Genomic DNA, 27301 nt, shown 5'->3' with positions numbered 1-27301 from the left:
CCCCTCCCCGCTTCTTCCATGTCCCCCGACTCTGACAGATGATCCAAACAGCCCGGCGCTGACTCGCTGTACTATGCAAGCATGTTACTCCAGGAGGTTACAGATAGGCTGCGTGCTTCCTCCGGTACTACTCGTCTGAAATGTCAAAGGTGAGCTCACTGTAGCCCGATGTATACACCAGCTTTCAACAGATGGTCGTATTGAGTTTCTAAAAATTCAGAACCTTGAAGGACCTGAAACTGGATAATGACTTTCGAGAGATTTGAGAAATGAAATGAGAAACATCAGGGCGTAATTGTTAAGACAAACAAACAGTTTTTAGAGCAGCAGAAACAGATGTTCCAGCCAGCCACTGAAATGCAGTGGGACCAAGCTGTACAGGCTGGAGATAGGCAGGGAGAGAGGAGGTCTGCTTCTTCTCTGAACATGATTTGTTTTCTGTTAATGTAACTGAAATACAGGCTTCGACTAAATATATATGTCCGTGAGCTGAGTATGATAAGGGAATATAAACCAGTACCACACACACACACAGCGGTTTGAGAAAAAACACATTGTGCATGCGGCTACAGATAATGAAAATACCTCAACAGCAGATGGTCAAGAGCAGTTTGTGTGACACATAAAGACCCACATTGATAGAGACTGAGACTTTTACTGTAGGAAAAAATGATGTGCTGTAGGCTCAGATCAGATCTTATATGTAGCTGGTAGGCTCTGATGAAAAGCCCAAACGACTATGACAGACTGCAGAATAGGTCCTGAGCCGCTTTGAAGCCAACTGCAGGTTCTTTTTTTTGCCTTATGGTTTGACGTTTGTTACTTTCTGTAGATGCCTTTTATTATATTCTCATAATCCAGGATTGCTTTTTGGCTTGTGTAGCTGTATATATATGTGCCTCCAACGGGATGCAGGACACCGCATGTATGAGAGGGAACAAAAAGTTCCCCAGGAGGCTTCAACGTGGCATTTCGCACAGCACTCGCCTCTTTCCAAAAACAACTATTTTTCTCATAATTGTCAGGCAAATACACGATGAGACCCATTGTTCCGCAGCCTTGTCTTGTGTAGTTTTCTTAATGACTCCTCAGCCCTGGGGAAGATTTCAGGGAGTGAACTTCTGAACCGGACCCTTGCTGACAGCTCTCACTGCAAAGTATTTCAGAACATGTGAGGGGATTTTTTTTTTTTTGCATCCTCAGCGTCTTCCTGTTTGCAAGATTCATTTCTTTTTCCCTTCCTGCAACTGACCCTACTAAATATGCCTGACTTAGTCCTTTGCCTCAGCGCAGGCCCCAAGAGTTAGAGTCTTTTCTTCTTGAAACTGTGAGCAACCGCAGCTTTCTATTTCAAATGTTGAACCAATAAGTCACATCTGACATGGTTTTTTTTTTTGCGAACCAGAATGTGTGTGCTGTTGAAAAGCCAGCACAAGGATCAGCAAGACTATATTAAGGCAAAACTAGTGGCTGGCACTCCCCTCCGGCTGACAAACAGGCTGCTTGTTTGAAGGGCTGTTTTTCTCCCAGATCAGAGTGTGAGGCAGTGTGGGTACTGCTGCTGCCTGCCTCCAGGCTTGTGGTTATGGGTGCCATTTTGGGCCTTCCCTCCTCCAAGATGTGGCCCCTTAGGGAGCAACGGAACTCCTTATTTATAAAAGATATTCAATGTGAGCGGAGGAATTCAAGTCAGAAGGCTCAAACACATGGTTGGTCCAGCCTTCTGCATTGTTCTGGGAATCTTTTGAGATGGAGCAGATGCTCAGCATAGTGCAGTGTATATTTATGCCCTGTGGTAGATGGAAACACATTTCTGCTTTGACTGACTTTAATCAAGTAAAATAAATTGCTGTCATCTCTCTGTTGGTGCTCTTACATAGTAGCAAACACACACAAACCTACACAAAGAATGCACTGAGTTAGCATACGCCATGGTTTCTGTATTATTGCTGTGTTTTGCTGTTGTCATGAGGTTGTGTTTCTCTTGGCGCACATCAGAGCACTACGTCATCTGCCAAAAGCTCTTCTCACCTCCAGCGCTCATTGAGCAGCCTGGGCCCTAAACATGTCGGAGAGGTTTTTATGATTTGACCAAGAGCCAGAAGTGGAAACTCAGATGATGTGTGTGTTGATGTATCACCACCAAGTTTGTTTTGCGATCACTCGATTGCCGCACAACAAGCGTGGAGTGTTACAAGGCGAGACGGATAAACATTTAGACAAACTAAATAAAGCGTTTACACACACTGTTTGGGACTGCATATTTATCTTGTAGGTCCTCAGACTTGTTCATACAAGGGAGCTGGATTGTTTGTTTGGGTTTTTGCAAGAGATTTGTGGAATTGGTGAAGAAGACTAATTATATTTTAACCTTTTTACATGTGTTTGTTTTTGTTCTGCTGGTTAGCTGTGGAGTTCAGGTTTTTGTAGGCAAGCCTTTTTGTCCCGTGAAACCCCCCCCCCCCCCCCCCCCCGCCTCCTCCCACTGAATATATGACCATTGCTCCATTATATTTGCAGAGTCAATTTATCACTCTGAGAAATGAAAATACTCTGTGTGTACTTTCTTTCTCACGCCTCTCAAGTGACAAACAACGAGAAGGCAAACACCCCTGTAAGCACCTCGGTTTTAAATACTGACTTTGTAAAATGGAGTTTCTTGTTAGTATCTGTTTGGACACCCTGCCAATTTGTTTCTGTTGCACATGTTTGAAATTACATTATTTAATATATGTTTTAGTTTGAAAGTGCTTTTGGTCGGCAGCCAGGGACCTATCAGGAGGAGACTGAACAGAAACTGTTGTCTGCGTCTTTGCTGCTTGTTGCCGTAGAGACACAGGCAGTGATGGAATCCAGGAGAGCTGGGGAGGGACGGGAGGCTGCTGCACTGAGGAGAGAAGGAGTGGGGGCAGCTGGTTCAGATAACTGCATGCCCATAGTTCATAGCCTACGCAACAGCATTTAAAAACAGATACTGTCTTGACTCCCCCCAGAGAAGGTGGACATTTGGCAAACTTAAGATAATTTTTTCCTCCCCTGCATCAGTGTGTTTTCCTCTCATCTTCCTAATCGAGGTTGATATTGAGGAATGCGAATCTGCAGCCTCCTCCTCTGCCCGAGTGCCATGGCTGCACTATCCCAGCTCCCCTCTCACCTGGCGTGATGAATCAGTCTCCTGGCACATGTTGGAGATCAGTGTTATAACACACCCCGCGGGCAAGAGGGCCTTCTTGTGCATTCCTCCTTTCCATCAGAATTACCTTTTCATCCGAGCAGACGTTCCCCTGTGGGCTGAAAGGCCTGTGAAATCAGCCGGAAGGGCCCAGAGAGCTTCGACAATGGGGAAGGGTTGTTAGTTACATGCGCTTTGCAAAAGGTCTCGAGGTGGACTTGTATGGTGGCGATACCCGGGGATCTGTTTCCAGTGTCCGAGGCTGCTATTGAGTTTCGCCCCTGTGGTTAATCCCGCTGTTCAGGACCTTGGGAAACAACCATACCTCCCCACCCTCCTTTCCCTCCCCCTCACAGATTCCCAGGAAAAACAAGACATTGCAGAACAATCTCCAATTAAGATGGGTCTTACATACTGTACCATTCAGTCCCTGCTCTCTCTCCCTCTGTCTCAATCTTTCTACCTCCCTCCCTTTCTCTCCCCTCTCAGCTCCCTGTTTGTGTCCTCAGCCAACAAGCCTCAGGGTAGAATTAGCGCTGTCTCCCAGGTCCCGGCCCTGGCACTTTGGGAGGGTCGGGCTTTGGTGAACTGAGGCATTGGGGGGAAGGAATGGAGGGGAGGGAGATGTGTGTCCTTGGTAAACAGGGCTTTGTGGGATGTGACTGTCTGATCCCCGGGGCCTCTCCTTTCATTCCTCCTCTCGTCTGATCCCACACCACGGTGGTGTTGTCAGGGCAGCGGCGTCACCGAGTTCTGGGACCCGCTTGGCCTTGCCGTCACCCTTTGCCTCCAGGACTGCTGATGCTCTGTCCTCCTACAGACACTCAGAGAGACAGCAGTGTCTGGAAAGCAGACTGTCCTTGAATATGTATCACATTTGTCTTCTGCACACTTACACTCAGTTTAAATGATTTAGTGAGGACACTCGCACTTCTTCTAACTTTGTGCAGGATGTCAGGTTCAGACATTTTGTATGATGGATTGACTAAACCCCCCCGAAGGTGATTTTCTCCCCACTTCTCAAGGGAAAACAAAAAGAACCTCTCTTCTTTACCCTCCTAATTCTCTCAGTTGATTCCAAATCATGTCTTCTCTTTCTTTTTCTCTCTTTCCCTCCCTTTCTTTAGCTCAGTCCCCTTCTCTAAGTCTGTCCCACTTTTAATAACGTCTCAGTCTTTAATCAGACAAAGTTAGGCCATACCAGAGGCCCAGTGTTTCCACTCATTAGTTTCCTCTGTGGCCCCAGGCTGCCTCAGTGGGCTCACACAGACCAATAGAAGAAGCCCATAATGGTCCCCTAGAGTCTCTTCTCTCGGGAGGCTCTTCCCAAGTTTCTGGGCCGAGCTGAATGTAGTTAGGCTGAATCATCAGTCAGTTTTTGGCAGATGTGGATGCGAACTCAGCCATTATCTGTACGTCTGTATCTCTGAGCCAAAAAAAGAGGGAGGAGAAATGAGTCGGAGCTTGGCAACTTTTCACCTCACAGTGAATGTTTCACCTCTTTCTACCCCCATCTCCCTTTACTCCTCTCTCCCAAAGAGCTTTTTGTATGTTTTTTCCCCATTGCCTCTCATCTTCTTCTTCTTGTGAATTTATCTCCCATCTCTTGTGTGTGTGTGTGTGTGTGAGAGTGTATGTGTGTGTCTTTCTCTGTCTCTTTCTGTGTGTCCGTCGTGCTCTCTCTCCCTCTCTCTCTCTCTTTCTCTCTCTCTCTCTCTGTGGAGCTGAGGAATGTGTGTGCTGCAGATCCTCTGTCAGTGAGATGTGGGGCGAGTGCAGACAGGTTTGGGGTATAGCATGTGAATCAGCTTCAGCACACATGTCAGATTAGACCATCATACCAGAAAAGACTTGCTCTTTCTCTTACACCCCACTGCTCCCTCACCCTTAAAGTCTTTATCTCTGACTCTGAGCTTCATTCAGTCCTCGGCATTTGTTGCAGTTCTCTCTCTTTATTTTTATTTTTATTTTTTCAGATTCTTCAGATTTATTGGATTTCACACGGTTATTGATTGTCGTAGCAGTCGGGATCAGACCCTTGTTATCGGATCAGCGATGGAGCTGCTTTATGATGTTTGCCGTTGGCTTTCATTCAGCTGTGCAGTTGTGTGAAGCGGAGAGGCCAGGCCCCCGCCTCAGTCAGCAGCACCAGTTGTGACCTGTTCTTCCTCTGCCCTCCAGGTCTTTGATGCTCTGCCGTGTTGCTTTTGTCCCTGTTTACCCAATATGACAGGGATATGGGCCAGCCCCGCATGGGGGCAGATGGGGCTTTAAGTAGTTCCTGCAGAGAAGAGGCCTAAAAAGAAGTGCAGGTGCTAACCCCCCCTCAAAACTTGAACCCCTTCTCTTTCCCTGAGGCCAGCCTGTCAGTGTGTTTATTTTCTCCTGTGTCATCACCAGGGATCCCTCTTGTCCTACATGGGGATAGATGGTGCTATTCCTGTGTCTGAGTTTTGTATTACTCCCAAGATGCATCAATAAAGATGCCGCCTCTCAAAGGTACACTACACCTCTACTATAGATTTCTCTGGAAGGGAGCATAACAGATAAAATACAAAACACTGAGCTGCAAAGACTAAGAGGGAGATACAACTGTCAAAGAAGAGCTGTTTTTTCTCACTCTCACACAGTTAAGTCAGGTGTCAGTCAAACATTTCCCAAACATGCATGGGTCAACCCCCACACCCAAAAAATAGGAACTTTTCCACTTGAACTCACTGACACTAACCTCATTTATTTTCATAAACTGTCCCTGTGTCTGTATATCAGCTTTCAACAGCGCAGTCTGTTTTGTATGCAGGATGTCTCTTCAATTTATAGCTGGTCGATCCCGCTTTGAGAATGGCCATGCATCTTCAACATAAGTGCAAAAACAGAGAGTAACACAAGATCAGATTTGGGATAGGAGGAGGAAATCTGGAACGAAGGATTTTTTTCCCTTTAAGTTGTATAGTCTGGAGTTTTGAGGAGAGCAGAGGAGTGAGGGAGTGGGCTGGCCGGAGATCAACAGTGGACCAGAGGAGACGGCTCTCAGGCTGATCAGGCTTCATTTGACAGGGACTTCCCCTTTGTCAAAGGGCCACTCCAGCTTTTGTCTGGGCGTCTGCTCCGGAGGAAGCAGGACTTGCCTTTCCATGCAGCCGCTGCTGCCAGCATCGAGACAACTCTCTCTGATGAGGGATACAAGATATCCTCACAGTGTCTGTCTCCACTGAGGCGGCTTCATGGTGGCGGATATCAGAGGAAAGCCAAACAGATAAGAAGCAGGAATGATGCCCCTGTGTTTCCTCGTTGCGCCAGATCGATGGGCCAGATAGGCAGCTGTGTGTGTGTTTACACAAGGGCACCCAGTCGGAGCTGCAGTGCCCAACTGCTACGTCCACTGGGAGGAGGAAAATGGTTAAAATAAGAGAGAAAAAGAAAGGTAGATAAGGACAGAGGGAGTTACAGAATCAGCTCTGGTTTCTCACCGTGCCATGTGCCAATGTGCCTGCTCTTGGCTGTGCGTTTTTATAGCACTGTTGTTAATTATTGTAATTATATATCATTATTCCGGCAGAGAGAGAAAGATAGTTTCCACTGATGACATGGGGGCAGTGTGCAGGGCCTGTTGCAACTCGTGGGATGGAGAAACGCTAGCCTGCAAGATGTGGGTTTGATCTGCCTAAATGAGAATGCACACAACTGGAGCCTGAAATGCAGAGCACACACCACATACATAATGTCGTATGTTGTAATTTCGTAGTAAAGTCAAAGTCTTGTTGAAGTAGCAGTTTAGTCAGAATCTAGTTAAATTTGAGGCACTTGTTTTGTGTGGAGTGATTGTTAATGTGTGTGTGTGTGTGTGTGTGTGTGTGTGTGTGTGTGTGTGTGTGTGTGTGTGTGTGTGTGTGTGTGTGTGCGTGTGCGTGTGAGAGAGAGAGAGAGAGGGAGAGAGAGAGAGCGAGCTTGAGGTGACCTCCGGGGGCTGGTCCAGGGCCACCAGACACCCGCTGGTTCACCCTCTCTCTGCTCTTTCCTGACCTTTGACCTCAGGGTGAGAATGGGGCGTGAGCCAGGAGCTGGGAGAGTTTATTATTTCCTGCCTCTTCTCTCCTCCTCCTCTCATGTTGCCCTCTGAGAGAGAGAGGGTGCAAGATGAAGAGAGTGAGAATGAGTATGTGAATAAAGCATCTGTGTCTTATTGGTTAGATCACAGGGGAACAAACGCCTGCCTGGCATTACTCACAACTTGTGCTGAAATAACTGATAGTTGATTAATCGTTCAGTTCAAGCAAAATGCAGAACATTTGCTTGTTCTAGATTGCCCACATTTGCTGCTTTTCTGTGTTTTATGTTTGTAAGATTGAATATCTTTTGGTTTTGGACTATTAAAAGCAATCTGAAGAGGTCTACTTTGAATCTAAGAAAATGCCCTGTCCAGTTTTTTTAACCATTTCTTTACAGAAATAGTGATAACAGTAAAGAAAATATTTGTTCACTTGTCCACTGGGACCAACTTGTCTGCAGCCTTGAGAGGAGACCAAATAAATCGACCTGCTTGATTGTCCAGCAGATGAAACAATGTTTAGGTAAAAAAACGAGGGTTAGAAACCTGTTCAGCTTCACTGATCCCACCCAGACATCATCCTTTTAATTTGACCCACCCTTCAGCCCCGGTCGGCCCTTCCGCGAACGTCTGCGAGCCACTGAAGCGCCAGTGTGAATATCACAGCTGGACGGCCATTGTCCTTCTGGCCTCAGGCTCAAACCCTGGTTACCAACCAGCAACCTGGGATCAAAGCTTCCCCGGATTACTCTTAAAAAAAGGAGGAGGAGGTGCCGCAGTCAGAGGGGGTCGGGTTGAAAAGGATAGAGGAATTCTCCTAATTACGTGCCCTCCACTCCTTTTCTGTTTCTCACTTTGGCTCTTCTCTTGTCTCCCTGTGTGTGTCTGAGCCTGCACTTCAGGCTACAGTGAACCTATGAGGAAGCAACACAGTGTGACAAGAGAGTGATATTAAGAGTGAAGCGACAGTCTCTCCACAGCCACTCCATTAGCGGGAGATCCCTGCAGCCCAGTGGGAGAGAGGAGCAAGGGGGCAGAGAGGCTGGACATTCCAGCCTCCGTGGAGACACTGAAGTGGGTGAGAAGAGGGGTCAGAGGAGAGGGTGGGAGGTGGAGATCAAGGAGTGTGTAAAGAGGATGTGTTGTGAAGATTAAAAGGATTGCCATATAGGATTCATTTGGAATCTACTGGATTTTTTTCCCTCATTCAGATCCAACTCTGAAATCTCTGTTGCTGTTTATTTCTGTCTCACCTCTTCTTTTGTGTCCTCTTCTTCTTTTGTCTTGATGTGCGTGCTGTCATGTCTCCAGGCAGAGCTCTGGTTTGACGAGTTTCTTATCTCCTCTGTGTGTTGCAGTTTTGCTGAACAGACGAAGGCGTACGTGCTGGGCAACACGGCTGCTGACAGGGGTCGAAGTGCACCATGGACAGTGGCCTAAGGGTCCTCCTGTCCACTGTGCTGTGTCTCAGCCAGTCTCTGCTCATCAGCTGCTCATGTAAGTTGTGGTCCTGCTCTTTACAGAGATAGGAGGGGTTAGATCCATTTTCCTGAAAAAAGACAAAGGACAACCTTCAGTGTCACAGATATCGCTCATAGTGACAAATGCATAAACATTTATACGTTGCAGCTCTTTGCAGCAAATTACACTTTCATCAGTTTCAAAAGCAGCAAGGAGCTGATTTCAACAAAGGGACTGTGAAAAACCCTGAAGAAAGTGGATCATCCAACAGCTAAAGAACCAAATATGTTTTTCAGCTGTTATTGATGACCAAAACAGAGCTAAAAGGCCTTACATGGCCGTAAACATGATTGCAAGTTAACTAGACTAATGTTGCTCTGTGTCTGCTGGATATGTGAGGGCTCTGTTTCCAGCTTGCTCTGGAGTTTCCTGCTCCCAAGAAGCCAAAAAATAGACAGTTTGTCACCTTTAATACATTTAATGTACAAAACATTTGGTGTTGGGGTAGCTTTGTACTGTTGTACATTAGAATGTTAAAGAAGCAGAGAGGGTGAGCTTGACAGCCATCACAGCAGACAAAACAAGGGTTGGTGCCTCGTGAAAGTCAAACCTAATCAGGAAAAAGGATAAAGACATCAGTGCTGGCCACATGGTTTTACTCTTTTTTGAATTTGTATGGCAAAAACAACACAGCTAATATTCCTCAGAATTTGCTGTCTGCTGGGACAAAGGTGTCTTGTGGTTTTCCATGATCAAAAATATGTTTGCATGAAAATCATATACAAACCATCTAAGACAAAATTCCTGATTGCAACGTCTGAACCTGTTCTTCTGTGCTCTTGTCTCCTCACCAGCTCAATATCCCTCTTTCAGCTCTGAGCCTTCCTCCTTGGTTCAGAGTCAAGGTTCTGTTGCTCGTCTGCACTGCTTAGCTAGTCCTCCATCAGCTACAGTTTCCTGGCGCTTCAGAGGCCTTCCCCTGGACCAGGACACCCTGCCTGGTGTGGAGCTCAATGGGGGCTCCCTCACCATCTCCTCCCTTAAGCCCAGCCATATTGGCATTTATCAATGTCTGGCACGCTTAGACCACGGGCCGGCCATCGCCAGCCGCCTCGCACGTGTAGACATAGCAGGTACGGATACAGAAAATTTCCCTTCTGTGCATACTTCTACTTACTTCAAAGCAGGGGGGTAAAGAAAGAGGGGAAGTTGCCTTGAGAAAAGGAAGGCCATTTTGTGAGTGTTGAACACTTAGAAAGAATGCCTGTCCTCGGCTGCCTGCTGCTCAGTGGCGGAGGGGAAGGAAGCAGTAGGAGTTTTTACTCGGGCACCCTTCCAGATGCCTCTTGACCGGTATCCTTAATGAGCCTTGGGCTTTCCTGTGTGGTGTGTTATGTTCCTGCTGGGATGCTGCTTGCTGTTGGACACTACACTAAGGGGTTGACCCTGATATGCAACTGTATCAAGCTGAATAGAATCACTCACTGCAACAATAAACAAACCCAGTGATCCAACACAAACACAACTCAAGTAGCGCTGCTGGCCTTCATTCTTGACTGTGCAGAGACTCAGCGCATACTGAATGTATCCTGCTCTGCACAGAAAGTCAGTTTAACTGCGGAAGTCATCTTTTTCTCTGTCCATGCAGAAATTTCACAATATGAAGATGGGCGACGGCGGTCATTATCAGTGCAGGAAGGCAGCACTGCTTTTATAGAGTGTCCTCTACCGCACAGCGTCCCTCCAGCTCTTCCTAGACTAAGAGTACGAGGGGAGTGGATGGAAGTGTCAGCAGGTATTTATGAAACCAGTGAACAAGTGTGCAGTTTCTTTTTTGTCTTCTGAATGATGGCTTTAACTAGAGTTTAGTGATGTGACGTATAATACAAGACAACAGCAATTCAGAAATTATGTTTTACTGTTTATACTGTTAATTTCTCTTGTTGAGTAGAACTGCTGGTTTGTCAGTGTTATAAAGTTTCTTGATGTGTCACTGATTTTTTTTTTCACAGGATTTTCAAACATTTATATTTAGTTATTTCATCTATAAAGGTTTTCTTTGTTGAATTTCCAGAAAATTTACTGCTTCACAACATTTATTAATATTAGTAATATCTCCTAATATTATTTATCTGCTCATGGTGTCTGCGTTATTATTGAAACTGCTTTATCTTCCTCTTTTCAGATGACTATTTAGTTCTTCCGTCGGGAAACCTTCAGATTATCTCTGCCTCAGTCCAGCACCAGGGCATGTACAAATGTGGTGCATTCAACCCTGTTACTAGGGAAACGGTCATGCAGCCTCATGGTACCAAGCTATCAGTGAAACGTAAGTCTGATGACATTTAATTTCAGATTATTTCAGCTGCATTTTATCATCTACTAACATGGTTCATTTGTTTGTTTAGGCTTAGACTCCCTCTCCCCAGTGCGGATAGTTTACCCCACCACACCAACGACTGTCTCGGTGCAGCAGTCGCAGCCACTGACGCTGGAGTGTATTGTGTCTGGTAGTCCTGCGCCAGAAGCCAAATGGTTTAAGAATGGTAAGGAGGTCACACCGGGGCCTTTTCACCAACGGCAGCACAACAACCTGGCCTTTGTAACAGTGGCAAGGAGCGATGAAGGGAATTACGCCTGTGCTGCTGAGACCAAGCAGGGGACTGTGATCAGCGCTAACTACACTGTGAAAGTTCTAGGTAAGAAAAAGACAAGAAAGGGAGTTACGTGGGTGCTGATGCAGCAGCAGATGGTCATGGTGAGGTAAATTTTCCCTTTCTCTCCTCCACAGAGCCTGTCTCTGTCGTGGAGGGCCTGAGCAACCAGCTCGTCTCTCCTGGCTCCTCTGCTCGTTTTACCTGCCTAGCAAAAGGAAACCCCTCCCCAAACGTCACATGGCTGTTCAACGCTGATCCCATCACCCTATCACAACGCTTTCAGATCTCTGGATCCTCACTTGTTATTACAGACGTGACACCACAGGATGTCGGCGTGTATCAGTGTCTGCTGGACAACGGGATTGGTTCAGCGCAGACATACGGAATGCTTACGATGCAGTCAGGTAAATTTCCGTTAGTGCTCTTATACTGATTTGTTGTTTTGGTTTATTGTGGAGTAATACCTACTAGCTTGGCTCAGGCAGTAGAGTGGTCATCTAGTAATCGGCGGGTTCCCAGTTCGATCCTCCAGGGAGCGTTTGGAAGTGTCCTTGATCAAGACACTAAACCTCTAACTTCTCCTGATATTGCATATGGGTGAATGTGCTACATAAATTCACACCATTTACCATTATTTTTCCTTACAACACGTTTGTATCATAACACTGAAGGACTGTGGAGCTGAGGACATTGCAGATACCAAAGGGAGGAGTTCCAGAAAAGACACATCTTTGTTAAGTGTTACAAAAGTTCTTGCTAATGTTAGAAAAGGTCAAGGCATCTTACCAGGCAGGGTCTCTGAGGGCCTGCGCATACTGTATCTGCAGGGAGTCCTCGCTCCGTGAGTGTGTGCGTGTGTTTTTTCGGAGGCTGGTAGGAGAGGCTTGGCTAAGGCCGCCCTCCTCCTGAGCCTTGAACTGAGCTTGAGCATGAGAGTGAGCTTTGTGCACGCCGTCGGGGATAAGCCCCCGGACGCTGGAATGTAAGGAGTAGCCGTGGAGGGTTATGACGAGGGCCAGACCACCCAGCTGTCAACATCATACACAACTGCCTTTTATTTATTAACACATCACAACCCTCTCCCTCCTCCACCACTCTCCCCAAAGACGCCGCCCCCCCGAACCCAGCCGCTCTACGCCAGGGCCCCATTCCTCAGCTCGACCCTCTATCTGCAGAATGATTAATACAGCTACATGTGGTACATAGGGAGTACAAATCAGACAGGATCAGGAGGTTTCACTGCAAAACAGTCGCTCCCTTTCCACAGACTGCAGGAAGAAGAATGAGTAGTAAAATCTACTGCTGCAGACCACGTTTATACACAAAAACAGAACGGGGAGCTGATAAGCAGGATATGCCCAGCAGAGGTAAACACTCTGAGGTCAATTTGTGTCCGATTGTTTTTTAGGTACCAGGCACCGGAGCTTATCAAATGCCCTTTCCATTCAAAGTAAACAGTATCACTGATGCGTGCAGTCTGTTATTGTGATTCATCACAGAGAGCAATCTGAGATATGTTTGCTATCATTGTTTCCATCACCGTGACAACTCCCTGCTTTCATCCGTTCAGTGGGATGTACCACAGGGGACATGTGGTGTCCTTATTCTGTCACATGATTGGCTCTTTCCTCCCTGCCATTCCCCTCGACGCACCCGTTGTGCTCCCCTGCTCCCAAATGGCAAACCTAGCAGCTACGTTAGAGCAACAGCTAGTGCTGAAAAGATGATTTGATCAGTTGATTGACAGACATTGGACAGTTGTGATGATTTATTAGTAAGTTTTTTTTTATTGAGCAGAAATGTAAAACACACATCCATCTCTTGAAATTTAAAGATTCTGTGCTTGTCTCTGTTTAAATGATCGTAAACAGGGTGTTTTTGGTTTTTAGACTTGCTGGGCAAAAGAGTTTAAAGACTCTGCCTTTAACTCTCTTTTTTCACTATTTTCTGATTTTAATGATTGAGTAATTAAAACTCACGGATACATCATGAAAAAAAAAAAAATCATTAGTTGCAGTCGTAGTCACAGCTGCCCCCTCCTTGCTGGTAATCCTTTGTGATTTACTCTCACATTTACTCCCAGGTGTTCTCCTCTAATGGACTGACCTTTTTCTGGGAAGGACCTGCCAGCGTTTCTCTGTCCAGGTGTAGTAGCACTTAGGCAAGATATATCACTCCTCTCCATCATGAGGATGCCGCGGCCTTAACTGCATCCTCCTGTATCAGTCTGTTGGAGGAGGAGCCCTGTCTGTGATTAAGCTATGAGTCAGTGCTGTGGAGAGGCAGCAGTGTTGAAGGGCAGAGGGATGGAATGAGCAGGAGAGTGTGTAGGGCTGGGTGTAGCGCTGGGGTCTGATTCTCTCCGGTATTTAATGGTTGGCGTGTGGAATGTGTGGCAGCTGGCCGCAGTCCCAGGATCAGGTCTAGTGTTACCAGCTCTGGGCCTGTTTGTTTTACAAAGTGAACGGGTGCCGCACACACCTAAAACACCCCGAAACTAGACCCAGCAGTGTGTCCCAGTGGCAAGCCTCGCTGCTTTAACCTCCTTATTCGCTTGTTTAGATTTTAATATTCAGTTATGTCGCTCTTTGACCTCGGTGGTGTGGCACAGAGTCGAGAGGTCCCCGCTCTTTGTGGGCTGTGCTCAGTGTCCTCCAAACGTCTGCAAAAAATTCCACCCGGAGCTCTGCCAAACCGGTGTCAGCCATAATAAGGCTCCCAGCTTGCATGATTTGCCCAGGTGGACTTCTCTGGCTCTGGTGAAGATTTAATGAAAAAAACAAACAAAGCATGATTATGTAGTGCTGCAGAGAGCCAGGGTTTTTTTTCCTCGTTATGTTATGTAGATTAAAAGGCTTGTTCCAAATGTAAAACTTTCCAGCACTGGTTGTCCTCTGTGGTCCACCTCTGTTAGTCACTGACTGAGCAACACTGGTGCCTTTGCTTCAGCTTTTATTGCATTGCGCTTTTCCAGCAATGGGTTTCCTAAACTCAGCATAACCAGGTTCTTAAGTAACTATATAATACAGAGTAAAAATGGAATACATCTGTCATCTTATGCAGGAAATACAGTATGCTATTTAGATTTTTTTTATTTTGCAGTGTTCATATATGATTCAGGAATTTAGGGATGTAACAATATATTGTCATACAAAAATGTTTTAGAGCTGAAAAATTGATTGCAATAACTAAATCTGTTTGGTTGTCACTCCTAACACGTAGTAAGGTTAGTTTGCATAATCCCAAAATTAAATGGCTTTCCAAACTCACAGCAACAAATCTTAAAAAAAAAAAATTGTCTTTTTTCACAAATGTAAAAGTCTTTGTGGAGATGTTTACACTTGGAGAAGAGGTTTAGACATTTGCTCTAAATATTTAGACATTTAGACTGGTCACTTTAGTTTTATCTAGACAAAGAAATGTTTGTGTAGAGGCCTTTTTATTTTTTTCAGCAGCTTTATTTTTTTAAAACTATAATGTATCTGACTGAACTCATATCATTGCGACCCCAGTTATATTTCAGTTTTTCTCACCGACAGATCCGCAGCTGGGCTCCACTGCCAGTGTGCTCCTGGAGGCTTCGCCATCTCTCCATCCCATGCAAAGCGACGAGGGCCATGATGAAGGCGTGGGCGACACAATCAACCTACCAGCTGATAGGAGCGGTGACTATCCCACTCCTGAGGCACCGATCATCATCAGCCCGCCGCAGACTCACAAGCCTGACATGTACGACCTGGAGTGGAGGGCGGGGCGTGATGGAGGCAGTCCAATCATCGCCTATTTTGTCAAATACCGTAAGGTAAAAATACCCACTGCCACATTTAGCTACTTTCTTGCCATTGTCTTAAAGACGGATTTCAGTTTGACCACAAATGCACGACCTTTCCCTGAAGTGTCCTGCACTAAACCAACTGAGAATGAGCGAATGCTGTTTGTTCATTAAATAAAGAAGGTAGGGCCAGGACCCGGACTGACGGAAAGGTTGGTCATTTCCTCTTTAAAATCCTGTGTTTGCCTCAGTAATAAGCTCACCCTGACTATAAAACTGCAGCGATACTGGTTAAGACTTTGTTGGCAGCAGGACTCAATTTTGCTGGAGTTGGAAATTGTGACAGAAATCTCACAGGCATTGTTCTTGAGGCCGTTCCCTGTCGTTATTCAGGCTCGGAAAGAGACTGAAGTATAGAGGACTTTAGACTCACAGATGATTTTGTTTTTCTCTCTGTCAATTTGAGTCATGTGTTTGTATTTGTCTCTGTGTGTGTGTGGCCGTCTGTCTGTGTCTGTCTGCGTGTCAGGTCGATGAAATGGGAACAGTGGTGGGGAGTTGGCATACAGTTCGTGTCCCTGGCAGCGAGAAGACCCTGCGGCTGTCAGAGCTGGAGTCCTCCAGTCTCTATGAGGTGCTGATGGTGGCTCGAAGTTCAGCAGGCGACGGCCAACCAGCCATGCTCACCTTCCGCACCGGCAAGGGTCAGTCCAACCACTGGCTCATAACAAAAAAACACTCAAACGCTGCTGTAAAATAACAGTTATTAGCAGTGTAACTGCAATTTCTGTGTGCATTAGCCTGTTTAGTGTTTCTTGTCATATTCTTGGGAATAGCTTACCACTGGAAGACACCACTTCCCCCATTTTTCAAGAGAACGATGAAAATTTTCAGCTGCCTAAAACATCAACAGTAAATGTCAAGTTTTGGTGTCAGTTCCTCTGAGTTAAAGAGCATCTGCTCATTTCTGGACTCAGTTTTTCTGCACTGACGTTCAGCAGACGTTCAGGAAGAAATTTATTTCTGCATTTTGAAGTTGGGGGTGTAAGATGATCAACTGTAGCTTTTTGGGCTGATATTTATGTTTCTACCTTCAGAGCAAATCCATAGATCACATTATGAAATCAGTTCACAGTGTTGGACTGAGAAAGATCAGAAACTGAAGTAGACGCAGAAACAAGCTGAGGATAAGTGGATACACCAAACCATAAAATTATCACACTGCATCACTAAATAACTGCTGAGTAATTAAAAATGGATTATATACAGGCAGGTACTGTATCTGAGAGTAGATTACTTCCAGCACATTATCCAATTATAATCCTCAATACAATCATGATAATCAAGGATTTTTTTTGTTTTTGAGACAAATAAAAATAAGAACAACCGCAAATGTTCCAGAAACTAACAATAATCCTATACCACAGCAGGGTTGAAAAAATGTTCCCTGCTCAGAAATATGTAAAATACTGCCAAAAACCACGGATATGATTGTATCCCAAGGGTGGTTCTTTTTCAAAATGTCGCTGAACCAAAAAAAAAAAAAAAAGGCCAACCAATCCAAAACCAGGCTCTAATGTCCAGATGTGGCTTCAAACTCTCCAGAACGATGGTACCTTCCTGAAAAATGTTTGACTTATCCTCATATAAGGTCTGTGAATGTTTTGGTCTAAATTGCATATATATGGGGTTTTTTTTTTGCCTGAAAAGAGTCAAATTAAAAAAAAAAATATCAACAGAAGCCTTTAAAAGCCACCACATATAATGTGTGTGTAACTGGAGAATGAAAATGTTTTCTGAGGTCATTAAAAACCTCAAATACCCAGAAACAGTAACAAGGGCATGACCTTTGTGTCCTCAGTGGTAGCTACAGCCCTGTTTAAATATACAAACATTTAAATTGTTGTTCTTTTATCTTAAGAATCATTTTAATGAAATTATCATCAAGTTTCATGTCCCTGTTCTGTTTTCGAAAAGTGGATAAAGGCTCACATCACACACTCCTCCAAGCAACTACACAGTTAAGTTGTGGCTGCAGAGTTGTCAGACAGAAACCTGAAACCCACCCTGATAAAACCAGAACAGCTCTAAAAACCAGGAGGAAATTTTAGATTTCAGAGCCAACATCCGGAGCTGTTCCATGTGCTTTTGGTGGAACTGATAGCCCTGAAGACCTGTTGGGCCTTGTTTTCTTACTCCCAGCTTTCCTTTTTTTTTCTCTCTCAGAAAAGAGCACCTCCTCCAACAAGAATCCGTCCAAGCCTCCTGTTGTCTCAATGCCCCCCAAAGCTCCGGAGGACAAGACCCCCAACACACACTTTGGAGTCATCATACACGACAGAGGTAGATGTAGAAAAATCAAGGACTGTCTGCAAACTCGCAAAACTTTGTCGCTGCAGCTGCTGGACTGTGTACGGATGTCGATCGTGGGCTGTTTATGAGGAAGTAGTGGGGCTTTCTGTCATGTACATAGTTATTGTCGAGTTCATGACCAGACAGTGCTGGATAGATCTCCAAACTTAATGTTTAGATGTGGCCTGTTCTGTTTCTTTGAGTAAAAACAGCGAAACGATAGTTGACACCCCTTCATGACTCTTTGGATGAAGGATGCTGTAAGCAGAAAGCTGTGAGATTTCACACGGCTTCAGGGTCAGATCTGAGTGTGTCTATCCGTGCGTGTGCGCGTGTGCATGTTTTACTCGAATTACAAACAAGCCTATTTTCACTGAAACTCACATTAGTCTTTTCACTAACCCTCTTTTCTCCCTCTCTTACTCTCTCCTGCCCTCTCTAACTTTGTGGCTAAGAGCCCAAGCAGTAAGTACACATTCCTCCGCAGCATGCCACTTTACTGTGATGTGTATTCTTTCCTGTTTTTCCTTCTCTGTGAACTTGTTCCGTCCTCACATGAGATGGGACGCAGTGGCGACGGTTGCCAGTTCTTATTGCTCTCTGTGTGTTTTTAATTGGATTCCCAGAAGTCTGCACTGCTCTAAGTTTATTCCTCTTTGTCCCAGTGCCTGAGGCCCCTGATCGCCCCACCATCTCAATGGCGACTGAAAGTTCGGTGTATGTCACCTGGATTCCAAGAGCGAACGGCGGCTCTCCGATCACAGCCTTCCGCGTTGAGTACAGGCGCGGCCGTAGTGCTGAGTGGGTTGTGGCTGCGGATAATATCTCACCTCTCAAACTGTCTGTGGAAGTTCGCAATCTGGAGCCTGGTGAGCTTTTACATAGTTCAAAACTTTTCTCTACAGTCCAGTGAAGCATGACATGATTCTTCAGCCCAGATAAGAGTTTCTTGATCCTTTGCCTAGTAAGAAAAACTGGGGACCAAAAAAAAACACAGATCTCAAATGATCATCAGGTGACTAGTTTGCTTATCTATCCTAACTTTATTTTTCTATCTAGATTATGGTCAGTCAGCCATAATCCAGACTGATGTTACCTGTTTCACTGCTGCATACAAGAGTGGCTCATTCATCCAGTTAATTTTTGACTATTTTAGTCAGTTAGTGACAGATAAGTATTGCTCCAAAGGGTTTGAGGCATGCGATCATTGCTTTGGGACGGAACAACAAGATTTTTTTTGTATACAATTACAATTCATTTCTGCCATGAGCAAAGCAACAAGGATTTGTTTACACTCCAGCACCTCTCAAGTTCAGCTAAACAACTAAAATGACTCAGTAACAGAGCTGACGTGTGGATCACCATTACCAGATATGATGTATTGATAGATGCCTATGAATGCTGTTCAGTTACAGCATCACTGTACTGTAACATGGCCTTTCTCATTGTGTCTCTTTCTCAGGCTCCACCTACAAGTTTCGTGTCGTAGCCATGAACATGTATGGCGAGAGTCCCCACAGCATTCCCTCAAAGCCGTATCAGGTGCCACAAGCCAGCCCACGTATGGCAGACCGTCCTGTGATCGGACCTCACATCTCATCCACAGATGCAATCAGCGACACGCAGATCATGCTGCGTTGGACTGTAAGTACACCACTGACACTCACTATGCTGCAGGAGGAACATGTTTATAGATACTTTACTTGAGTCCTTTATTCCTCTCAGTAATTATAACCTTTTACTCAACATGTTAGATGCTGAAATGGGTGAAACAAGCAGCATTGCAGGATAGAAGTCAGACAGGGAAAGAACATGATCATGAGGGTTTTAAACAAACTTTTTTTGGAAGTGAGAACAGCGGTGAACCCGAACTGTCTTGTAATAATTTGACACTTACTGTAGTTGTGCATACACAATATTGCTAGAATTTCAGATGTATTCATCACCAGTTTTACCTTTGAATAAAGAAGTTTACATAAACTGCTGATTTGTTTAAAACCTGTTCAGCACTGCTCTGGGTTTTTATCAGGTCAAAACCTGAGACTTGACAGTTTTTACTTTCTAGAGTCAAGGAGGTCACGGCATGTTGCTATCAAGTCTAAGTTAGGTCTCAAGTCTTCCTGTTTGAGAAGCGTGACTAAGCCCAAGTAGTAAGTGTCAGGTTTACAGGTCTAGAGTAGAAGTATAAAGTAGCATAAAAAGTGAAAGTGCAAATACCTTAAAATTCTAGTATTAAGAACAGTACTTCAGAATAACTTGGCAACCACAGGTTTATGTATATGTCTTTTCCAGCTGGTTCATCTATGCTTGAGCTCCTGGTGGTTCTCTGGCAGCTGAGACTCAATCGTACCTTTAATTGAGCGGCTGTGCTGATTAGAGTTCTGCTCTAACAGAGCTTAAGAGCCCTTGTCTGTCTACGTTTTTATTTTGCGCTCTTCAAAGCTGGTTCTCCTCCCTACAACAGTTTGAGCTGCAGATGGATGCAGATAGTTCCCCGCATTTACTTAACCTCAGACAGTCTCATTATTTCCTGAACTTCAGACAGACAGTGCAATCACAATCTCACTTGCAGTCCCGTACATCTGCTGATAACAAGCCCCTGCCATTAGTTGCCGGAAAATTTCCTCTCTTTGTATAATAATTACCCACCAGATTTCTGTAGTCTAACGTAATCTTTTTTTTCCATCCCCATCCAGTATAGTCCCTCGAGTAACAACAACACTCCAATCCAAGGCTTCTACATTTACTACAGGCCCACAGACAGCGACAATGACAGCGACTACAAAAGGGATGTGGTCGATGGTAAGTGGAAATGCAAATTTTAATGTTTGCGTGTCTGTGCTTTCACTGCACATAGTGTGTAGCTGGTGTAGAGTGTTTGTCGACAGCCTCATCCGGTCCTGGACGTTAAGCTCACGCTGTGCAGATAAACTGGGAACTGGAAGGGTAATGGATACTCAGTGTTAAGAGGGGGGTGCAGTGAAGAGGGGCATTTCTGCTGTTTGATTTATAGAGAGTGCTGTCCCTGGGCAGCAGGGCTTTCTGAAATCTGGTTTTAATAAATGGTTGCCAACTAATGGGCCAGAGCTGAAATATGAGCCCAGCCAGAGGAGAGGGGCTCAGGTTGTTGGGTGGAATGCTAAGAGTGGAGCCTGGTACAGGAAGGGAAGGAGGGATGTCCTTTTACTCTCTAAGTCTTTAACATCTGAACATTTGGCTTTCCACGATTTTCTCACTGTCGGGGACAAAGGTGTGCAGAGTTTGGTTTCCAGACAGAACTGTAATGGGCCTAATATGTGTAGTAATGTAGTAATATGTAACTTTGGCATCTCCAGCATCAAAGGAGTCAGTGTGTCGAGTGTGTCAGAGTGTCAGTCTCAATACAATATGTCGAGGAACACAAACATATTTTTTTCACGTAATCCCTTTTTTGTTAATGAATAAATGAAAGTTCCATAAGTCCTCATTGTCTAACATCTAATGTAGTAAAACTTTGCCTGAAACAAAACGATACTTATATTCTGAGAAACCACTCAGTGCCGACTCATGGCGTCAGCTGTTTTTGATTCTCAGTGACACATTTCAGTCAGTACACAAGTATCAAGGTTCAGTTTTTGTGTCTTGTTTGAAACTGCATGTATGAAAACTGTTATTTAGCACAAAAACTGTTTATTTGTGAATTAAAATTTGGTTCTATTTTGATTTTGATTCGTCGCTTTAACCTTAACAGCCGGTTTCTTTTATTGTTTCCACTTACAAGAGTTAAAATCTGCCTTGGGGCAGAAGTAACACACATGCAGTCATTTATTATACTTCATATTAAACAAAACACAGCAAGAACAGGAGCTTATTTCAGCCTCATTTGTTGGAAATGTAGCATTTCCAAGTTGGAGATTGTCGTCTCATCTGTGATTTCAGTGCACGTAGTAGTCTGATTGTGTGTGGTAGTGCAGCAGTGTGTGTGTAGAATGGGGATACTGGAGGCAAGCCAGGACAAACATCAAGCTGCCATATATGGAGCTCATCTAGAGTAAAGCAACTGTCTGGGCCCTCGTGGGACTGAGTAAGAGAGAAGGGTGGGAGGGGGGGCGGCAGTGAGCTGAAGCAAAGAGAGGGGGGGTGAATGAGAGAGAGAGCGTGAAAGAACATGACCTCCATGAAAGTGTGAGGCATGAAAAGAAGGGAGAGAAGGCGGGTAATACAGATTTTCAGTTTACACAGGCAACATGAGTCAACACTGACTTGTAGAGGACGTGGTCTCTCACCTTTGTCCCCTTTTTTTTCCCTCTCCACCGTCTCACCTGCCGTCTCAGGTGTAAAACACTGGCACATGATTGGACATCTTCAGCCCGAGACCTCCTATGATATCAAGATGCAGTGCTTTAACGATGGGGGAGAAAGCGAATACAGCAACGTCATGATCTGTGAGACGAAGGGTAAGAACACAAACTGTGCAGCGCAGGCGATGACTCATGTGTCAACCAAACCTCCACTTTATCAGAAGTCCAGGCATGTTTCTGCAAAGGCTGTAACTTTAATGATGGGTATGATCGCCATAATTACACAACATAAATGTACTGAGTTTTATGAGACCAACAACAATGGCTCGCATTTTATTGTTTGGTACTGTGTTATTTTTCTTTGTTGCTAGCAGGTAAAAACCTGCCCCTCATGTCTCCTCCTTCCTCTCTGTTGCAGCACGTCAGTCCCCGGGGTCACCCAGCCAGCACCCCATCACTCCACCTGGCCCCCATCCGCAGGAGCCGCCCAGCCCTCCTGGAGGACTGCTGTACCTGATTGTGGGCTGTGTTTTGGGAGTGATGGTGCTCATCCTGCTGGCTTTTATCGCCATGTGCCTGTGGAGGAATCGCCAACAGAACAACATGCACAGTGCGTTTATTGATAAACACAAAACTAATGCAAAATATGTATTTACACTGCAAGATTTTGCATATGTTTGTAAACAATCCATCAAATTCTTTATACTGTACCATAGTTTGAGTGTTTGACCAGCAAACAAACAAAGAGTTAACTGTATTTCAGTTGTCTCATATTTAAAGATTGGCCCCAAGACAGCATGTGCAGAATATTCCAAATGTTCATAGTGCAAATATGGATCCCACAGTGCTTGCAAAACTGTTTGCCATTGTTGGATGGACTCTTTACCAGACCTTTTGGATCAGTAAATAGCTGGGGTTTCGTAGCTGAGATTTGTAGGAAAAGCTAAGACTGAGTCACAGGTGCTTACACAGTTGATTGAACAGAGCTGATTTTTGTGGCAATGTGTTACCTGAGTTTGGGTACTGACACTAAGCAGTATATGTTTTTTTATTTAACTTATTTTGGCAAATACAAGCACAGTTTCCTCCTCAAACATCTCAAAGAACAGTATTTCATTTTAATTTTACATAAGCTGATTTTAAACAATATTTAAGAATATTTTGAAGTTTTTTTTTTTAAACTAGACTGGATCAGACTTTCAAACTGGTCTCTACCTGAATCCAAACCACTCTGCCTCTTCATGACCTCCTTTATTTCTCTCTCTGCTGTAGAGTATGACCCACCTGGCTACTTGTGCCAGCCTGCAGAAATGAACGGCCATGTTCATGAGTACACCACGCTACCTGGCACCAGCCGCATCAATGGAGGTATCCACGGGGGCTATGGACACACTGGTCCCCTATTACCCCAAGGGTGCCATCACCTTCACCACAAACTCCCCAATGGCTTGGCACTGCTCAATGGCTCCGGTGGCCTGTTCTCACCTGGCCACCCACACGGCCATGATGGCACCCTGCCCCACAGCACCCGAGACTGCGAGCACTCGCACCCTCACCACCACCATAACGTGAGTTCAGACACCACAAAGTATTCCAGACCTGGAGACTGGGTGCCTCATTCATAGCTTTATACATGCCGTACAAGTTTTAAATGAAGTGTGGTACTTTTCGTTGACAGGAACAAATTCGGTTTAGTTTGGCTAAATCTGTTGTTTGTGTTCTCTTGTCAGGGTGGAGGCATGTACACAGCTCTTCCCCAAACAGAGTCTTCTGATTGTATGAGCTGTCAGAACCTCTGCAACAACAACAGGTAAGAGAAGGAGTCTTTTTCATCTAAATTAGAATTGAGTTTATGTGCATTTGGTGCTTGGTTGTGGATGTCTGGCTCACATTATTTCTGTCATCAACAACAGAATCAGTAATATGAATGTATATGCAGGCTAGAATCAGACCTGAAAAGTGACAGCTACTCTGTAGTTCAACCATTTATCCCTTTTTTTTTACTTAGGGATTTGGGTGCATAATTTGTTGCTTCACACCCATATCAGAAATTTTTCTGAACTGCGTTTGTCAGAAAAACACCTCATTTGCTGTAAACTACAGTGATCGCTACACTACAGTGATGGGAATACATTTTGGGTGAAATTCTCAGTAAACTAACCTGTTTTTTTTTTCTTTTCAAAGTCTGAAAAAGATGAGCCTTATGGATATCACACGAAAAAAGCTGGACTGAGAAAATTAAACATTGCTCATATTTCATAAGCAGCAGCTGAGACCCCTACCAGCCCCAAATACACACACACACACGCACACACACATGCACACACATATTTGCCCTCCTGCTAGTCCTGTTTATGTACTTAAGGGTCCCCAGCATCACAGTTTACCCTGTGTGCACCCAGCCAGCAGACGTAATGAGCCCTGTGTTTATTTACCTCCGGCTGCTGGGAAAAGAGGGGGTGTGGTCACGATCCAATCATGTACCGTTAGAGTGAAGCTGAGTTTAGGGAAACATGGTGAAGATCGCTGCGTGCAACCGTCTGCGTTTGGGAACTTCACTGGAGAGCATAACCACAATGTGTCACAGTTATTTAGAGGCAGTGAGACTAGACCTTTAATCTCCGGTTCAACTGTTAAATGCTTTCTGCAGCTGTGCGAGAGTGCTCCAGTTGTGTTAGCACTGTCATTGTTTTGTATACTGTTGGGAGTATTAACACAAGGGCTTTCTGTGTCTGGTGGAAAACCCACTGACATCTACAGAGGAAGAACTGGTACCGTATTTGAAGCGCTGCTGAGTGTTGTCAGTGGGTGAGCACTCATCAGCCCACGGGCACCGTATAAACGAATGTACGTGTCCCACTTTTCTTTCCATCTTCCTCTGTCTCTGAGCAGATGTTACAACAAGACCAATGGCACTTTCTCCGGCGGCACTCTGCCTCTAATGCATCGTGTGGCGCCGTGCCAGCAGGATGGGCTGGAGATGGTGCCTCTGAGCCAGGTTTCATCGCAGTGCCACAGCCCCAACATACAGATGAACTCTGGCGACCAGGAGGCCGACACAGGGTACCAGCCAGACGAGCATAAGGAGTCCTCGCCCTCGCAGCATTCCTGCTGTCTGGTCGGGAACAATGAAAACTGTCCAGCAGACAACACTGGTGAGACACATTTTTATACCAAATGCCCACAAAATCTTTCCATATATTTTGTCTTTTTCCTCCTCCTCCTCCTCCTCTTTTTTCTTTAACTTCTTTTGTCCATCTTATGTTTTTACACTTTTCTGTGAATAATAGAAAAAAAACATCCTGATCCTGCCAGTATCTTTCCACGTAACATGAATCCACCGATGATATTAAGTTGAAATTGCCACAGAGAACTGAAACTTCTCACTGCTTTTTTAGCCCAGATTACACAATATGATTATTTCCTGTTTCTTAAAAAAAAATCTCACATAATTTCAGATAGTTACTGGATAATCTCTTAATCAAAACACCAATTAGTTGAATTAGGAGGTTAATGACTTAGACTCAGAAAAAAAGGATATACAAAAGATTAGCTTTAGGCAGGAATGACCTTATCTCCTCATGAACATAATAAAACAAAGGTGATAGTAATATTTCAAGAGTGCTTTTAAACACCTTTATGAACGAATTAATGCAGAATACCAAAATTACAATCAGAATGATTAATAGCTTTTACGGTAGCATGAATATACTATTAATAGTCAGACCAACTTACTTTCTCTCAGTAACAGGGAAAGTCTTAAGTCACGAACATAACCCTCTAAAAAACATGAGTATTACACTTATTTTGGTGTAGAAATTAAACAAATGAGGTGTGACATGTTGATTAGTGATATTTAAAGGTGTTGTTGCTGGTATTCAGATTTATGTTCCTTTCGGACAGAGCCAGGCTGTTTTCCCCATTTTTCAGTCTAAGCTAAGCTGATCTGCCGTCAGCTATAGCTTCATATGTACCAGACACATGAGTGCTGTGCTATGCTATGAGTGCTATTGATCTTTAAGCATGGTTCACAAAGTGTCAAAACAATTTCTTTTAGACATTAGAGCTAAAAAGCAAATTCCCTTGAGGTTACGTGAAAATATTTACTTCCAGGCCCTCATGGTTCATCATTATTGTGAAATCAAACCCTGACAGTTCTTCTACGTGCCTTACTAGCAAGTTTCATTACCAGTCCTCATGTTGTATGCAGACAAACTATGAAGCATCACCACAAATTACACTGTGGGCCTCTGCAGAATCTGCACTTGTCTTTTTTAATATGAAGTAAACCAAAGACTCTCCTCTCTCTGTGCGCAGCTGAGGAGGAGCTGGATTGTGTGGACATGGAGGGACCTGTGGTGTGCTGGGAGAGTCTTGGCCTTCCAGACTTGGACTGTGACGAAAAGCCTGGGTGGATCTCCAGCAGCAGCCTGGCAGGAGAGCTGATCCAGCCCGGCCCACAGGAGGTCTGAACGCAGCCCACACACAAACACACTCTGCAGTGTGGAGGCTTTAGAGAAACCAGGCGGAGAGACAGTTGTGGAAATATTGCAGAGGAAGGAAGAGGACCAGCGGTGGGATAGTCAGAGACACTGCATGTTACGGTGACAAGGACACAAAACTGTTGATAGACTGAGCTGAGATGTGCGACATGGGAAAAATGAGCGACTACAAGAGACTGAAAGCAAAGCCAGATGGAGAGAAATGCAAAGAGAAAAGGGAGCGTTGCTCAAAGACAGAAACTATATCCCACTGGAGGGAAGACTCTCATAAAAGATAAAAAACTCTTTAGATGACTTATTTATTTTTTGTAGTAGTAAAATATTATTTCATATGAATGTATCTGTTTTAAAGAAAAAAAGTTTGTCTTTTATATTATTTATGCCTTTTGGATGAGAAATACTTTTTATTTTTTGTTGTTTTGTCCCTCTGTGTTCCACTCAATATGAAGTGTGGACATTAGCAATTGTCTGTGTAAAGTTTTGTAATAATATAAAGAGAAGATATGGAAGAGTAAACAACAACCTACATTCAGTGTTTTTCCTCCCCACCTTTATGCACAGCGCCTGATGAATGATTGCCGCAGTGAATTCCCCGGCCTCGGCCCAAACCCATCGATATTTCTGGCAGGCCTTTGATGTGGCTCTGTGATGGGCTGTTCCACTGCAGTGACCCCTGAACAGGGTGAACATTCCCTCCACTGTTCAGATTAAGGCGGCTGCTCTGTGCTTCAGTGAATACTTGATAGCTCATCACTTTACGCAAAATGCACTGTTGCTTTGAGGGGACTGTTGACCTACTGGCCCCAATCTGCTTGAGGAGTGGGGCAGTTTCATTAAAGCAGAATTTCTAAACGCTAGCAACACCTCTCACTCAAACCTTTCTATGTTGAGACTGCTCTGCTGCTGGTAAACACAGAATACTTCACCATCAATTCTGATTTTGAGATCACGCAGGTGAACTCTGTCTGACCAAGTTTAACACAAACTGTGTCAAAAACTGAAGCACATTCTCCATTCAGAGAAAACGTTATCCTCTCATCAGTGTTGTGCTTTTGGT

The 27301-nt window shown here is 44.6% G+C and overlaps 1 protein-coding gene across 1 annotated transcript in view; it reads left to right on the top strand.

Annotated features, from left to right (window-relative positions):
- Positions 1 to 27079, top strand: part of cdon (cell adhesion associated, oncogene regulated) — a 32046-nt gene extending 4967 nt beyond the window's left edge. Inside the window, exons 2-19 of the mRNA XM_041047033.1 lie at positions 8579 to 8717; positions 9536 to 9814; positions 10330 to 10476; positions 10867 to 11010; positions 11090 to 11380; positions 11473 to 11742; positions 14878 to 15140; positions 15640 to 15814; positions 17337 to 17453; positions 18128 to 18331; positions 18925 to 19106; positions 20159 to 20264; positions 21776 to 21898; positions 22161 to 22352; positions 23015 to 23310; positions 23473 to 23552; positions 24635 to 24897; positions 26060 to 27079. Coding sequence (XP_040902967.1) covers positions 8645 to 8717; positions 9536 to 9814; positions 10330 to 10476; positions 10867 to 11010; positions 11090 to 11380; positions 11473 to 11742; positions 14878 to 15140; positions 15640 to 15814; positions 17337 to 17453; positions 18128 to 18331; positions 18925 to 19106; positions 20159 to 20264; positions 21776 to 21898; positions 22161 to 22352; positions 23015 to 23310; positions 23473 to 23552; positions 24635 to 24897; positions 26060 to 26214 — 3360 coding nt within the window. The 5' untranslated portion in view covers positions 8579 to 8644 and the 3' untranslated portion in view covers positions 26215 to 27079. The remainder of the gene's footprint in view (positions 1 to 8578; positions 8718 to 9535; positions 9815 to 10329; positions 10477 to 10866; positions 11011 to 11089; positions 11381 to 11472; positions 11743 to 14877; positions 15141 to 15639; positions 15815 to 17336; positions 17454 to 18127; positions 18332 to 18924; positions 19107 to 20158; positions 20265 to 21775; positions 21899 to 22160; positions 22353 to 23014; positions 23311 to 23472; positions 23553 to 24634; positions 24898 to 26059) is intronic.
- Positions 27080 to 27301: the final 222 nt, after the last annotated feature.

Source organism: Toxotes jaculatrix, chromosome 9 (genome assembly GCF_017976425.1).
Source record: "Toxotes jaculatrix isolate fToxJac2 chromosome 9, fToxJac2.pri, whole genome shotgun sequence".
NCBI classification, from domain to species: domain Eukaryota; kingdom Metazoa; phylum Chordata; class Actinopteri; family Toxotidae; genus Toxotes; species Toxotes jaculatrix.
This window is presented reverse-complemented; position numbering and strand designations above follow the sequence as displayed.